The sequence below is a fragment of the Gracilinanus agilis genome, chromosome 3 (assembly GCF_016433145.1).
Source record: "Gracilinanus agilis isolate LMUSP501 chromosome 3, AgileGrace, whole genome shotgun sequence".
Lineage (NCBI taxonomy): Eukaryota > Metazoa > Chordata > Mammalia > Didelphimorphia > Didelphidae > Gracilinanus > Gracilinanus agilis.
Genome location: NC_058132.1, coordinates 611,261,955 through 611,278,626, shown reverse-complemented (window position 1 = coordinate 611,278,626; position 16,672 = coordinate 611,261,955). Strand labels below are relative to the sequence as shown.

Genomic DNA, 16,672 nt, shown 5'->3' with positions numbered 1-16,672 from the left:
GATTCATTTCTTTCAATTGTGTATTAATTCAATAGATTTTTTAAGTACTCCTTCTAGATTCTTTTAGGGATTTCTAATCCATTGGTTTTGTTTTAGAAAAACCTCATATTTTTCCTTTCAGCATTCAGGTTTGACACATTCTTAAAACTCTCTCTTGGAAGACATCTAATTCTTCATTTTCCATAACAAATTGTCTTTGTATGCTTTTAGCAAGGACAATTATTCTGTCTACACATCACTTGGATGAAGCTGAAGTGCTCAGTGACCGAATTGCCTTCTTGGACCATGGAGGTCTCAGGTGCTGTGGGTCACCCTTTTACCTCAAGGAAGCCTTTGGTGATGGCTACCATCTCATTCTCACTAAGAAAAAGGTCTGTCTTTTGATTGATCTAGAAAAGGAAGTTTGTTAATTTACCTGAGAAATTTAAATGACTTTAGAGATGTTTGAATAGAATTCATTTCAAGATATTAAACTTAGGCTTCAGTATAAAAGTCATTATATACTAGGACAACTTATGAGTTATATTCCCTAAGGAAACAACAGAAAGGTTTTCACAAGGTTCTCACACTTTTATTTTCCCCTGCTTTTTTAATTAATAGTTTCAAAGGAAAGCTTTCAGGTCACAAAGAGGGAAATTTGAAGGGCTATACCATAGACATAACTTTATTCCAAAAAAAGTACAAAATTATTCAAGAAATTTTAATTTACTACCCACAAAAATGATGACGTGGAAAGTATTACAGAGAAGAAAAACAGGATTATAATGCTATCCCAAGAATGTCTGTATGTAGGTTGAAATTCTATTATGTTAACTAAATTAGATAGACCTTTGGTTTCCTAAAATAGCATGAGACTTTCCAAGGCTGTGTATTTGCATGATCTGAACCTAGTTGTGTCTCTTGCTGATTGCTTTATTTTTACTAATTTTTTTTCTTGCTAATTCTGATGTGAGGTAGTGAGATGGTTCAATGGATAGATTGTTGAGTCTTGGATCAGGAAAACCCGAGTTCAAATCTGGCTTCAGACACCTATTGGCTATGTGATCCTTGGCAAGAGCCTAAATCTTTGTCTGCCTCAGACTCTTGCACTGTAATATGAGGATAATAACACCTACCTCCTAAAGTTGTTGTGGGGATCAAATAAGATAATAATTGTAAAGTGCTTAGCACAGTGCCTGGCACACATAAAAGTTAGCTATTATAATTATGATGATGATTATTAGGTGGTCTCATAAAATTAAAAATTGTACAAATTTTTTTTTTAGTTTAAAGATTATGTTCTCGAGAAAGATAGTAGAATGTTGGAGGAAGCTGGATGGCTCAGTGGATTGACAGCCATGCCCAGAGACAGGAGGTCCTAGGTTCAAATCTGGCCTCAGACACTTCTTAGCTATGTGACCCTGGGCAAGTCACTTTACTCCCATTGCCTAGCCCTTACACCTCTTCTGCCTTGGGACCAATACACAACATTGATTCTAAGATGGAAGAAATGGGTTAAAAAAAAAAGATAGCAATATGCTGAAATTTTACTCCTGTTGATTTAGGGTTCTTTTATGCAATGTCTAAATATTTATAAATACACACACACACACACATACACACACACACACACACACATATATATATATATATATATATGTATATAAATATATATACCCCAAAACTGTATGTATATATGTGTATTTATATATATATTTAACATATATACAATTATTCAACATATATAAAATTACTGTAACCGTTCTGTCTCTTTCCAGAGTCCCAATCTACACTCAAATAAAATATGTAACACATTGGCAGTGACCTCTATGATCCAATCGCACCTTCCTGAAGCTTATCTCAAGGAGGATATTGGTGGAGAACTTGTCTATGTACTGCCTCCATTCAACACCAAAGTTTCCGGAGCCTATCTCTCTCTCCTAAGAGCTCTTGACAGTGGCATGAGTGACCTTAACATTGGCTGCTATGGCATTTCCGACACTACTGTGGAAGAGGTATGAATTTATATCCATTTACTAGTGAAAGTTAAAATAAACGTTGGGAAACATCAAAGAAAATGCTCATTTGGTTTTTTAAGGAGGAAGAAAACAAAAAACAATTTAAAGTTACATTTCATGAAATTGTCCAGTCCTAAGAAATGTTTTGAGACTCTTCCTTCAGGTAAAAGTCACCTGAGAGAATAAATATATTGACATGACCAGGAAGCATATTTTTTCATTCTGAAATAAAAATGTTGCCTTAAAGAAAATGGAAAACATCTGTTTGAACACATGTAGGACTCATGCAAAGTCAAACTCATACCTCCTGGGAAAAGAAATGTCTGCTATTCCATTTAATGATATAATTGGGACTTTTTTGTAGGTGTTTTTGAAACTGACAAAAGATACACAGAAAGATGGAGAGATGGGTGCAGAACAGTTCACAACAAAAAAAACTGGAGTCACTAAAACAAATGGCATGATGACTCCTGATGACCTTTCTATGAGCAGCAGCAGCATCACCACTGAAAGAGATGGTAATATATTTAATTTGGATTTTGCTCTTGACTTCAATAAATAAAATGGGTGGGAAAATCTGGAAACATTTTTAGTCATGACTACAAGACTTACAGATGTCAGCTCTATGTTTTGCTATTGTTAATTAGAAATTATTTTTAAAATTCTCTTTCTTTATAAAATCTTTTAGAAATCATTTTTTCAAAAGTCCTGTGAGAAGACAATGTGAGAGAACTTACTTGTTAGACTAGAATATGACTCCCGAGTCTCTTTTTTGTGTCATAAGAATCAAGCTTTGATCTTGTTGAAGCTTATAGACTTCATCTTAGACTATTTTTAAGTGCCAAAATAAAATATGTAATAAAAATTTTAAAACGGAAACCAAATATTGAAACCACCTAGACAGTTAGGTGGCACAGTGGATAAAGCACTAAATCTGAAAGTCAAGAAGACCTGAGTTCAAGTCCTGTGTGGACAAGTGATTTGAATTTTGTCTGGCATCAGTTTCCTCATAGGTAAAATGGGAATAATAGCATCTCCCTCCCAAGGTTGATGTGAAGGTAAAATGAGAATATTTGTAAAGCATTTTGTAAACCTTAAAGCATTATATAAATGTTTAGCTATTGTTATGATTGTAGTAGTTATGAAAATATTTTAAACACATTCATAGATGCCAGGCTAAGAGCTCCTGGTAAACAGAAAAGTATTATGTACTCCTCTTGGAGTCAAGACCTATATTCAGGCTCTCACACTGAAACAATAGGTTTATGACCATTGATAAGTCCCCCATGAGGCTCTCTGAGTCTTAGTTCCCTCAGCTATAAAATAAAGATCTTATTTACTATTACTGTTTTCCAAGATTGTTCTGAAGAAAGTGCTGTGTAAACTTTTAAGCTCTGTAGAAATACGTTATAATTCTAATGATGAATTCTCACACTAGAGAACAGGGATGATGAATTCCCAGATGCAATAGCTTTGATGGAAATTATATTTGAATGTCTTCATGCCCTTTCCAACTCTTTAAGAGCCTATCATTTTGGGGGCAGCTAGATGGCTCAGTGGATAGAGAGCCATGCCTGAAGATGGGAGATCCTGGGTTCAAATCTAGCCTCAGACACTTCCTAGCTCTGTGGTCCTGGACAAGTTACTTATCCCTCATTGCCTAGCCCTTGCGATTCTTTTGCCTTAGCACCAACATAGTATTGTTTCTAAGATGGAAGGTAAGGGTTAAAAAAAAAAAGAGTATAATTTCTAGGTTCTTTACTGAAAGTATGTCCAGGAACTAGCTTGTGGTTTTTCATTAAGAATTTCAGCACCAGGGCCATTTTAGAAGCAAGTATAAATTGAATGAAACTATAATGAATGTATTAGAATAATGTGGGATTGTTTAAAAAAATGACTTAAAAATTTGCTGAAATTAGGAAACATTCCTGGAAGCAAAACTTTTAATTAACTATTTGTCTTACTAGGAAACTTTTTAAAGATAATCTTTGACTTTTATACATTTCTGTAACTTCAGTCTCATTTGGCCCCTGCCATATTACTCATTTATAATCTTTTGGGGGGGGGATAATAGCTATACAGTCAATGGAATTGAATACTTTGATTAGCAAAATGACTGTCTGCTTCAGAAAGTCAATGTTATGCATTTGCCTCTGCATTTGTTTCACAGTTCAGAACTATTCTTCAGTCAAAATGTTCCCTTCATTGACATTATCTTTTAGAAAGCACATTTACCCTATTTGATACACCTGTAAGTCATCCACATGTAATTTCTCAAGGAAGAGAAAAGCATACTAATTAACTTAAAATATTCAACTCCTTCTACTATTCCCTTTTGAGGAGATAGGAGTTTGCATTTTAAACTTGTTCACTCTGCTTAATTGGAACCCATTTTAAATTATACAGCTTTGTATTTCCCTTATCAGCTAAATGAAGATCATGATTTCTGCATGGCATAATTCGTGATGTAAAATTAAAAATATCCATAGCATTGTCATCTTATCACATGTTAAGTGCCTTGCTGCAAGTTTTGGAGAGTATGGCATATTTGAACCTATTTTGGGGAGGCTACAGAAATTATTAGTTAAAAAGAACTCTACTCAGAAGCAATATGGTTTCCTCAGCTGTTGCCGACTGTCAGCTGCCATGGAAATTTTCTCAACAACTGAATAGCCAATTGAGAGTCATGAGACAGAACTTTTTACTGATGAGTTCTTCTTTTTCTGCCTCTCAGAGTAGAGTAGAAAGTGAGCCTTGAATACCTTGGACATGTTTCACAACTCTAAAGAAAGGAAAGGGAATACTGATTTGGCATGGTATGAGAGATGTTAATTTTTACTAGTCTGTGTTGATTATGACTGATCACACTGTAGCATTCAGACCTAACAGTTGAATAATTCTCAATAAGAAAGGTGATTCCTCACTTCAGGAATTTTAGGACGTTTCTAGAATGGGTTCCTGTCTTAGTTTCCTTTTACCACTTATGAGATCTATTCCCAAATTGAGCTCATGCTCTAGCTTCCTCTTAGCATTTGTGAACTCAATTCCCATTTTGCCTAGTATGTGTTGAGCCCACATAAAATTATCTCAGTCTTTGGGGACCACCAGGCACAACCTGCCTAATGTTATTAATTGGTTTTAGAGAAACATGACATTAAGAGAAACAACATTACAGGGGGAAGTTAATAGGAGGAATGTTATAAATATGGAATGAGGTCAAAAATGTAATGAGAGTGCATTCGGCTAAATGGCATCACTGTAGAGTTTGGTTATAATGTATTAACAATTTTATTGTAAGACAAGATTGATCAGGGCAATGCTGGGGTCTGCCCATGTAGTTTTCACATTAATGCCTAAAATGCTAATGTGAATATAAAAAATATTTCATATATTCTTGACTGCTGAGAGTTTCTCTGCATCTTCTACAGCTTTTATGCATGGTCTTGAAAGATGTATTTCTTAATTTGACCAATAGATCATCTCTTTTTCTCTGAAACAGACAAAGTCTTGACAAGAGCAGAGAGGCTAGACGGAGTAGGGCTTTTGCTGAAGAAAATAATGGCTATTCTCATTAAGAGGTTCCACCACACCCGCCGAAACTGGAAAGGTCTCATTGCTCAGATTATCCTCCCAGTTGTCTTTGTAACGACAGCCATGGGTCTTGGTACATTGAGAAATGTTGGCACCGTCTATCCTGAGGTACAGCTTTCTCCATCTCTTTATGGCACCTCTGAGCAGACCGCATTCTATGGGTAAGTATAAAGCAACATTTCTTTCTCATTTCAGTCAAACAACAGCCTTTTATTAAGTGCTTAATAGATTCTATGTGCTAAGCATTGGAGATTAAAAAGAAAGATGAAGCCGACCCCTCTTCTCAAGAAGCTTACTTTTTATTGGGAGAGATAATGTGTCAATAATTAGGGACATACAAAGCAGATGTAAGGTAACCTTAGAGGGAAAGGCTTGACTTGTTTAAAAAGGGTTGATGTATTGAATCACAGGCAAGAGAAATGATGCAAAATAATATTGAGTAGCAGCAAAAACTAACCTTTTTAAAGCAACAGCCAAAAATTAATTATAGCACAAGCAAGGTGGAATCTTGTAATGCTAGAAGCACTTTAACCCCAGAAGCTAATGAAGCTAAAGTTACATCGGTTTTTGCCAGTTGGAATGTCAACACTAACATTCTCCCAAAATCATTTTAAAGAAAGATAATAATTTGTAGTATATCACTGGATGGTGAATCAAGAAACTTAGGTCTTACCTCTGCTACTAAACACACTGAGTGACCTTAACAAGGGATTATAACCTGAAGTTTATAAGCACTATGTTGATGGTTGTTAAAAATGTTAAATAATCATAATATGATTATATGTAAATATATTGCTTTGTGTAGACTAATCAATCAGTAAAGAGTTGAGACTATATAGAGCAGTGGTTCCCAAACGTTTTGGGCCTACCGCCCCCTTTCCAGAAAAAAATATTACTTAGCCCCCTGGAAATTAATTTTTTAAAAATCTTAATACCAATTAATAGGAAAGATAAATGCACCTGTGGCCATCAATGCCCCCCTGGATCACTGCAGCACCCATCAGGGGGCAGTGGCACCCACTTTGGGAATCACTGATAAAGAGGGTAATAAATTAGCAGGATATTCTCAATATCTGGAGATAATAGAAAAATTCCATGTATATATTCATCGTTAGACAGAAATATATATCAATACCTATTCATATCAGTGACAAAAAAGTTTACGGAACAGATTGCTCCTTATGTAAGAAGGATACCAACTTTTGTCATGCATAGTTTCTTCAAAGTGTACGTGTGTGTGTGTGTGTGTGTGTGTGTGTGTGTTTAGTCAAGGATTAATGAGAGGATAATATTGTATTTTTTTTTACTTTTTGGCCTTTTAGGAACTCTCATCCAAGCACAGAACCATTAGTCTCTGCAATGATGACTTTCCCTGGAATAGACACCATATGTTTGAATGCCAGTGATACGTAAGATCTTTTTTTCTTCTCTCTTTTCTTTTCTTCATGTTTCAGCTTCTTAATCTGAAAAAAAAAGGAAAACTTAAAGAAAACAATTTGAAGTTGGCAGAAGCCTCTCTTTAATACAATTCATCAATTTCTTAAATCTCCTCTGGTTCATTTTGTTGCTGTGCCATCCTAATAAACTTCCAAGATGCTACAAAGTTCAGGGTAATTTGGCTTGGTGCTTCTTAAACAGTTAAAAGCTCCCTTTGATCATCCTTCAAATTATGAGATACATTAAGCTTCGTAAGTGATAGTGCTTTATCATGTTAATTTTAGGAAAATTCATAAATCAACTCTGGGACTAGTTTACCTGAATCTATATTCTGACATCTACCCTATCAGGAGGAAAAATCACAACTCACTTCTCATTTATTTTCACTTACAGAAGATGTTTAAAGAAAGGCACTTTGGGCCAATGGAATACCAGTGGAGAACCCATCAATAACTTTGGTGTTTGCTCCTGCTCAGAAAATATCCAGGTAATAATGAATACGGTTTCAGCAAAATAGAACATTTGAAGCATTCAAGATATATGTAGGTTACAAAGTTGTTATTGTTGTGGTTGCTGCTGCTACTACTTTAATACAGGAACCAAATAAGTCAATAGGATTGGTTCTGGGCATATCAAGATATTGATTTTTACCTTCAGAGTCTTTTCCTATAGGTCATTGGTTTAAATCTCTCTTGGGTCATATGTCTAAAAGGTAAGAGTTGTACGATAGTCTTTGTTCACAGCTAACAAAAAATGAATTTTTGGTCTCAGTTCAACTCTATCTAGAAAACTCTGTATGACACAAAAACATGTCAGCATAACTGTCACACTTGAAAATACAGCAACTCGGTTCCTGTAATGCTCAGCTGAAAAGATAGATAGGGCTAAAACAGAGCCCTCTATGTCTCTTCGTAACACCTCCACACTGTAATAAAAGCACATTTACTGAAAGAGGCAGAAAACATCACTCTGCCTTCACTTCTTCTGCCCCTATTCCAGAGATAAGCACTTTTGTTTCCAGGCATATCAATTCAACACCTTTTAAGAGTCCCATATTCACTGGGGAAATTAAAGCTGGTTAGGGAGAAGAGACATGTTATTTTCTTAGATTCACCATATTGTGAACTTACCTTCCCTTGGGGGGAGAGATCTAAATATATTTTCTTCCAAATGGCATATAATCACATCCTGCAACCAAGATGGTTATCTGTTGTATTGCAAAGGAAAAATGCTTTCCATAAATACAATCTATTTGTGCCATCACACTATGGAGTATGTTACTGATGGTAATAGGCAGGATTCAGCAATCATCTTTTTTTATTTTTTTATTATTAGACATTCTGACAGATTCCTTATGGAATCAAAATTCTAATTGTGAAGCATTTTAGGTATTTTAAAATTCATTCTTGTTTAACAGTGATATTACATCTATTTATCTTTTAAAACTTTCATCTGAGTTCATTTTGGGTCTCCTTCAATATAACCAACTTTATACAATTACATGCATCTAGTTTAGTTGCTAAAAGAACACAACGGACAACTCATACCACCCAAAAGTAAAGTCGATCTTATAATGCTAGAATGTTAGGGCCAGCAGTGACCTTAGACATCTACTCCAACCCTTCCCTTTTACAGATAAAGAAAAAGATGTCACATATTGAGTAAATAGCAGAAATAAGACTAAAATCCATTTCTTCTCCTCCTCACCAACAACCCCCAGTCTGGTGTTCTTTCCACTCTATTCCACATTCTCTTGTACTAAGATTCTTAGGAGGAAGTGCTAATAGATGTGGAAAATGCTGTCAATTTAAGTATCAAGAAACTATATAAATCTTATTTTCAACACATTCACTCATATATGTATACAATTGATATAGTGATTGTTGAAACACATATTCAGGTCTTTTTCTGTAATGGGCCCTCAGATTTAGTTGGCAGCTTTACCTCAAAAGGAAGGAATATATGATTTAGAGAACTGTGATTCCAAGATCTATTCTAACAAAAGTAATAATTCTCCTGCAAATACAAAGTAACTGAAGCTTCTTTGCTCTCTCTAGTGGATTGGGATTTTGCCATATGAAAACAATGAGAAACAAATAATCTACAGTAATCTTATTACTCTTTCTCTTTTTGTGTCTCTCTGTCTGTCTCTGTTTCAGGGTCTCTCTTTCTCTGTCTCTCTGTCTGTCTCTGTTTCTGGTTCTCTCTCTCTGTGTCTCTGGGTCTCTGTCTCTCTGTCTCTCTGTCTCTCTTTACTTTCTGTCTTAGAGTCAATACTGTATATTGGTTCCATGGCAGAAAAGTAATAAGGACTAGGCAGTGTGGTTAAGTGATTTGCCCAGGGTCACAGAGTCAGGAAGTTCTTGAAGCTAGAAATGAACCCAGGACCTTCTGTCTCTAGACCAGGCTCCCAATCTTCTGAACTACTTGGCTGCCCTCTTCTTACTTCTTTCTAATAAGCAATATAGTTAGTAAGCATATTGAAACTTTTACATTTAAAGTTTATGCTGTATCCTTATAAGGGTTATTGTCTAAGGGTGATTAACTTTGATATCTCTGAAGTTAATGATCCCTGAAATGTGTTTGCTAGTTTGGCCAAATTTGGGAGATTCAGAACAAGACTGGATTCTCTTTTCTACCCAATCTGCCCTGTCTATTGATTTCTGTGGTACTCACAGATTAGGAAATAGATGGTAAGTACATCCTGTCTACATAGACATGTAATTGAGCCAAGGCATTACATTTAAATAAACCTTGGAGCAGGAATGGGAAGAATATAATAAAGAATTCTTAGCTATCTTTTAGGGGTAGCTAAGTAGCACAGTGGATAGAGCGTCAGCCCTGGAGTAAGAAAGACTTGAGTTCAAATTCAGTCTTGGACTCTTATTAGCTATGTGACTCTAGGGCAAGACACTTAACCCTTTTGGTGACAGTTTCCTCATTTGGAAAATGAGCTAGATAAGAAAATGGCAAACCACTTCAATATCTTTGCCAAGGTAATCTCAAATGGGTTCATGAAGAGTTCAACTAATTGACTAAACAACAATAAGAAAAAGTGACCTTTTAAGCCTCTGTTTTCATTGAACTGAAAGGAAAAGAAATGAACAGCTTCTTGTTTTTTTGATGGAATGTTTTATTGATGCATTTTGATTTTTTTATACTCCAAAATAATTACTCACAGCTGTACCTTCTCATATTTAAAGAAAAGAAAAAAAAAGTATATGAAGGATATACTGTGATCATGACTGACATCACTAGCCATAGTCCATCACCTCTTTCCCAGAAGAAAGGGTATATTCTGATACCATCACACCTCTGAAAGGAATAGTGGCTGTTGCACTTAATCTGAATTTTGTTAGGTATTTTTTAAATGTTGTCTTCATTAACATTTTTGTTTTGGCTTTAGATGTTTCCTTGGTTCTTGCTTCTTTACTTCTAATAGATCATTTTAAGTCTTCACAAGTTTCCTGAAATTTTTCATATTTATCATTCTTTATAGCACAATAATATGCCATTCCATTCCTATACTACAATTGGTTCATCCATTGCCCAATAGAAATATTTTTGTATTTGGGAACATGGAAGGGCAGAAAGCTAAATTTGTAAATGGAAAAGGGGTCACTTAAAAAAATAAAGCCTTTTGCATCTAAGTTTTGGCACCAAAATTATTCATGCTATTTTTTTCATTCCCTGATAACGTGCCTTGGGTAATTTGTTTAAACAAATATTAAGCCAATAGAAACTCTTTCTTTCTTCCTCATGTATTTATTACCAAGGGAGCTTGGAAACAGCATAGTGTTTGTTATTTATACTGCCATCATATCAAGCTTGTCAGTTCAAGGGATGTCAAATACCAGATAACCTGTATTCCTCCTGCTGGCTGTAAGACAAATTAAAAAATAAAATGTATTCTACATAAATAATAGTTATATGTCCTAATTTCTTGGCACAGATGAGTTGTCTTCTTTCCAAGCTCTTTAGTCAGGAGACGGTTTTATCTCATTGGAACAGTTGTAGTGGAAGACAAACCATAGAGAGAAGTTTCTTGACACTTTCTATTTGACTTGCTCATCTTTGGTCAGAAGAAACTTTCATTCTTCATTTTGCTTTTTCATCAGGAATGTCCCAAGTTTAACTACTCTCCACCTCACAGAAGAACGTATTCTTCCCAAGTCCTTTATAACCTCAGTGGGCAGCACATAGAAAATTACCTCATCTCAACAGCTAATGACTTTGTTCAAAAAAGGTAAAAATTAATCCATTTATACCATTTTGTAATGGTATGTTGTTTTATCATCAAGTTTTAATGTTAATTTTTTTTTCAGTCCATGATAATATATCTTGACGGGCTTATTTAAACAGATATTTGTCCTTTTCTTTTTGGAGATATTTGTGACTTTCCCTAGGTGTCAGCCTACTGTTTGTTTATTGGTGAAGAAGAAAGGGTCATTGGTACCTTATATGATTCCATTATTTTTTCATTTTAACTTAAATCTTTAATCCTTTTCCAGGAAGAAAAAATAGAAGTATAAGCAATGAAGATCATTTTTTAAAAGTTAATTTTGACAAAATAGGAATTGTTCTTTGAAAGCATGATGTTTAATGCCTGAAGTGAATTGGAAACAACCTAGGGCCAGGTCATATAATAAAAGGAATACTGGATACAGAGTCAGGGGATCTGAGTTCTAATTAGAGCTTTGCTAGACTCCCTCTGTTAAATGAGAGAAGTTACATCAACCATATAAGCCTCAGTTTGTCCATTTGTAAAGTGAAGTGGTTTGCCTAGATGATTGCAGAGGTTGACTCCATTCCTAAAGCCTCTGCTCCTAATTATCTTAGAAGGCTAATGGGATTTTTTAAACCCTTATTTTCTGCCTAAGTAACAACTCTTAGACTTCAAGCAAGAGCTAGGCAAACAGGATTAAGTAACTTGCCTAAGTTCACACAACTAAGAAAGTATCTAAGGTCAGATTTGAACCCAAGTCCTACTGACTCCAGACCTGTAACTTGATACACCATGCCACCCATCTTCCCCTCAATAGGCTAATATAAAATTCAAACACAATTGTTTGGAGTATTGGCATTGCTACGGAATTCCAAAGAAGAACTATTGATGATATGCTACTAAGTTTATATGAAGAGGTGTTTGTTAATAATCGAACCCAACCATGTCCAAAGGACTGGTGATAGAAGATGCAGAATGAGAAATAATTTTTTTAACATGGATAGAGTAGGAATTTATTGACTGTGCATATCTATTACAAGGATTTTGTTTTTGCTTTTTTCTTTTAATTGTAAAGGAGGAAGATTAGACAGGGAGAAAAAATAAATTCTTCTTAGTTGAAAAATAAATAAAATGAAAAAATAAAGAATTGGTCCTGGATGAAATAATAACACTTATCAACTATGTAGAAATGTTAATTAAGCTCATGCCTTCTATTAAATCAGTAGCCAGGTTATATAGTACAGCAATTGCAGTGGCAAGCCCAGGCAATAACTATTTGCACAAAGCTGGATGACTTGATTACATCTTAATAACAGTTTTAGGATTGTTGATTAGCTAGCCCAGACTAAGGTTTGTTGATAAAACAATGATGACAATGGAGATTCAACTCAAAGTAAAGAATCCAAAGGCCTTCTTAAGGCCAGATTCTATTTAGTTCATTCCTTACATGATGTCTATGAAAAGGAAGGATAAATATGGGAATTTATTTTGCTTGTCTATGTATATTTGGTTTTATTTTTCCTTATTCCTTTTTTCCAGTAGGGATAAGGGTGGGAGAGGAAAAAGAGAGAGGGATAGGAAGGCAAGAAGACAGGAAGGAAGGAGGACAGGCAGGCAGGCAGGAAGGAAGGAGGACAGGCAGGCAGGCAGGAAGGAAGGAATTAAGGAAGGAAGGAAGGAATGATGGAAGACTAAAAGGAAGGAGGGGAGGAAGGAGGGAAGAAAGGCCAGAAGGAAGGAAGGAGGGAAGGAAGGCTGGAAAGAAGGAGAGAAGGAAAAAGGAAGGAAGGAAAAAAGGAAGGAAGGAAGGAAAAAGGAGGGAAGGAAAAAGGAGGGAAGGAAGGAAGGAAGGAAGGAAGGAAAAAGGAGGGAAGGAACATAGGAAGGAAGGAAAGAAAGGAAGGAAGAAAGAAAGAAAAAAGGAAGGAAGATAGGATGGAAGGAAAGAGGGAAGGAGGGAAGGAGGAGAGGAAAAAAGGAGGGAAGGAAGGGAAAGATGGAGAAAGGAAAGAAGAAAGAAGGAAGGTGGTCATTGCATTTTTTTAATTGCAAAGAAGCATAGACAAGCAAGGCAGTTTTTAAAACTACAAATTTTGTCTCATATACTTAAAAAGAAAAATCATAGAATCATAGAGTTTTGAAGCTTCATGTACAGTCCTATTTTTATTCTATTATGCTTATGAAAATGCCCATTTAATTTAATTTTAAGTTCAGAATAAAGTAAATTTTTGAAAAAAGGAAAGGTGATTTCAAAATTAATGTAACTACAGGGAAGAAGGGTTAATTAGTTTGATTGATCAATGATATATGCCAGCATTTTCCCCTATTTTTTCTTCCTTCTAGACAGAAAATGTCATCAGAGATCAGCTAGTCCTACAGTATCATTTAATAGAAGATTAAAGAAACTCAGAATAAGTGACTTTTCCAGTGTCACTTAATCAGTTTATAACATAATTAGCATTTGAACCTGGTTTTTGTTAGTTACAAAAAAAAAAGCATTAAAGATATTAGAATTATCTAATAGAGCCAAGAAGAAGATAAAGATCTGGCATCTCTTGGCTTAAAGAAAGGAAAGAGAACACAAAATGTATTCTAAGATTTCTAAGAATATTAGATCTGAATCTTAGTGGGGACATTCTTAACTATTATCACAGTCCAGTCTAGTCAGATCTGCTTCTGTCAATGGGAGGGAGAAAAAGAAGACAAAGAAATCAAAAGAGTCAAAGTCAAAATCTCTTCTGCTAGCCCATCCACAGTGTAAAGTATTACTAAATATACGGTGTAAAAGTATTATGAAATATGTGAAATAGTGAATATATGAAAATTTTTACCTATACAATATAAAGTATTATGAAGATGGCAAATGTCAAGAAAGGATAAGAGTCAGAGCAGGCAGCATAACTCCCACCATATTCTTTTACCATAAGTTGATTTGAAAATCAAGAGTGGGGGAAGAGTTCTGCCCTTCTCATGAAGCATAAGAAAAAAAATCAGATGAAAATATCAACCAGGGAACATTGAAAAAAGCACTACATATTCAATGGAACTGGGATAGAATCCATGTAGATAGCTGAGTTTCCCCCTAAACGTAAAAAATTAATTTCTAGCCTAAATAATTATGGAGGGAAATGATTAACAGATTTTAAAAATTATTTTTGAAATGCTTAAGAAGGATGGTTTTTTTCAATTGATAAGGCCACAGATTTACTGAAAACAAAATTAAAAGGAGATCATATTATCCATCTTCCTCATTGTACAAATGAGAAAATTAAGGTCCCAAAATGGGAGTTGTCCAAAGTTTTTTCACAATTATATTTATAGGACTATTACAACTGTAAGAACATAAGCATAAATTCCCCTGTATGCTATCTACAAAGGAATAAAATAGGAGCTTTTTTCTTCTAAAATAAATATGAACTTAGTTTATTCTCCTAGGTATGGAGGGTGGAGTTTTGGATTGCCTCTGACCAAGGACCTTCGTTTTGATATAACAACCATTCCTGAAAACAGAACACTTGCCAAGGTAATTCCTCTTCCTTATGCTTTACAAACAATTTAAATACGAAAATTTATAAGATGATTGCCCAATTTGAGGATGTTTTCATATAGCATGTAGATAGGTTTCCATTTGTGCAATATTTATTTTTCTAAAAAGTTTGCCCATGAGCCTACTTTTATAAATTGAATCCTATTTCCTACTTGGTTTTCATAAAAATCTCCAAAATGTTTTGACTTAACTTTTAATTCATCTTCAGGTACACTTTAATTTTAAGTTTTCTCCCTTGTCACAAGATCCTCAATAGTCAACAAAATGATAAACCAGCAAATGAACCAGAAAAATACTCACTTTTTTGAATAATGATATTTATGTTATTTGGATTCTGAGTTTCTAAAATTGAGGCACACCAGTCTTTTAAAGCCTGCAGACCTTATGGTGATTGATAAGTGGTCAAAGCTCAGATAGGAACAATAAATCAATGAAGGAAGAAAAGAGAGGGTAGTGTGTTTTTTTTTCTACTAAAATAAATACTTGATCACAAGAAATGACAACATTGTTTGCTTTTTTGGTTTGTTTCTTTAACCCCAGTATATGAGAAATAATATTAGAAGCAGTTCTTAGTTCTATATTCAGCATTGCCAATGATGGTACTTTCCTAATTTTTATGCCAAACTTATAATCCAACTTAATGCTATCTTAGTGCATATCCTTTCAAGGTCCATGTGTTGCTATGAATTGAGCTATGTTCTATTCTTGAGCCATGATGGCCCAAAATTTAATGAGCTTCCAAGTTGGATTTTTCAATAGAGTGGGAATTTTTCTTTATCCAGTTTGGTAATTAAAGGTAAAAGTGAAATTTTCCTGGTTGATTTCTTAGGGTGATGTTAATCTTGTCTTGTCTTGGAATTTTAATAGGTGTGGTATGACCCTGAAGGTTATCACTCCCTGCCTGCTTACCTCAATAGCTTCAACAATTTCCTCCTTCGAATAAACATGTCAGACCATGATGCTGCCAGACATGGTAGGTTTGTCGCAAGGAAGCTTTTTGTATTGAGACTTTCTGAGTAAGGAAGACCCAAGTTCAAATCCAATCCAGGCACTTATTAGCACTTTTATTTTTTCCATGTGGAAAACACTTTGCCTTTATTGATTATCTCTATCTTGAGTACATATATGTGTACAAATATATACATATGTACAAATAGACATCCATGTATAAATATATACAGTATGTATGTCTATAAATAGATACAGTATGAATAATTATATAAATATATATACAGTATGAATATATAGTTTATATGATGGCATATATAAACTGATACAGTATATGTTTCTATATATAAATAAAAATATTTATATATAGATACAGTATACATGTTTTTATTTATAGATACAGTGTGTATGTATCCTTATATATACTGTATATATGTTTCTATATAAATACAGTATGTTTCTACATATAAATATATTAAATAAGTATGTATATATATGCATATACACATACATATATACACACACATCTTTTTTGTACGTAGTTGTTTCATATTGTCTCCTCCAATAGGCTGTGAACTCCTGGACTGTAGGGGCTTCTTTTTCCCTTTCTCTATATTCCCAGGACTGAGCACAGTGCCCAGAACACAGTAAACACTTAATAAAGACTTGTCGACTGACTCTTTCTTCTAGCTTGGCAGTTATTTTTCATCATATAAATTACAGTTGAGAAGAAATATGAAAGCATGAATAGAAAGCATGGTTGGCTTTATACTTTATTTAGTAGATAAAATGGCAGACATATAGATGATAGGGAAACATGCTTTTACTTTGACAGTTGCCTAACATAGCTATAGGTAGTAACTAACATATTATTTGTACAAAAATAAGGAATCAAGTTATAGTGTCATAAAGAGTAAAGAATATTCC

At 34.5% G+C, this 16,672-nt stretch overlaps 1 protein-coding gene across 1 annotated transcript in view; it reads left to right on the top strand.

Moving 5' to 3' along the window:
- The window catches only part of ABCA12 (ATP binding cassette subfamily A member 12), a 241,875-nt gene that overhangs the window by 188,405 nt on the left and 36,798 nt on the right, over positions 1-16,672 (top strand). Inside the window, exons 32-39 of the mRNA XM_044669427.1 lie at positions 1,758-1,994; positions 2,362-2,515; positions 5,497-5,749; positions 6,911-6,997; positions 7,419-7,512; positions 11,144-11,271; positions 14,686-14,773; positions 15,665-15,770. Coding sequence (XP_044525362.1) covers positions 1,758-1,994; positions 2,362-2,515; positions 5,497-5,749; positions 6,911-6,997; positions 7,419-7,512; positions 11,144-11,271; positions 14,686-14,773; positions 15,665-15,770 — 1,147 coding nt within the window. The remainder of the gene's footprint in view (positions 1-1,757; positions 1,995-2,361; positions 2,516-5,496; positions 5,750-6,910; positions 6,998-7,418; positions 7,513-11,143; positions 11,272-14,685; positions 14,774-15,664; positions 15,771-16,672) is intronic.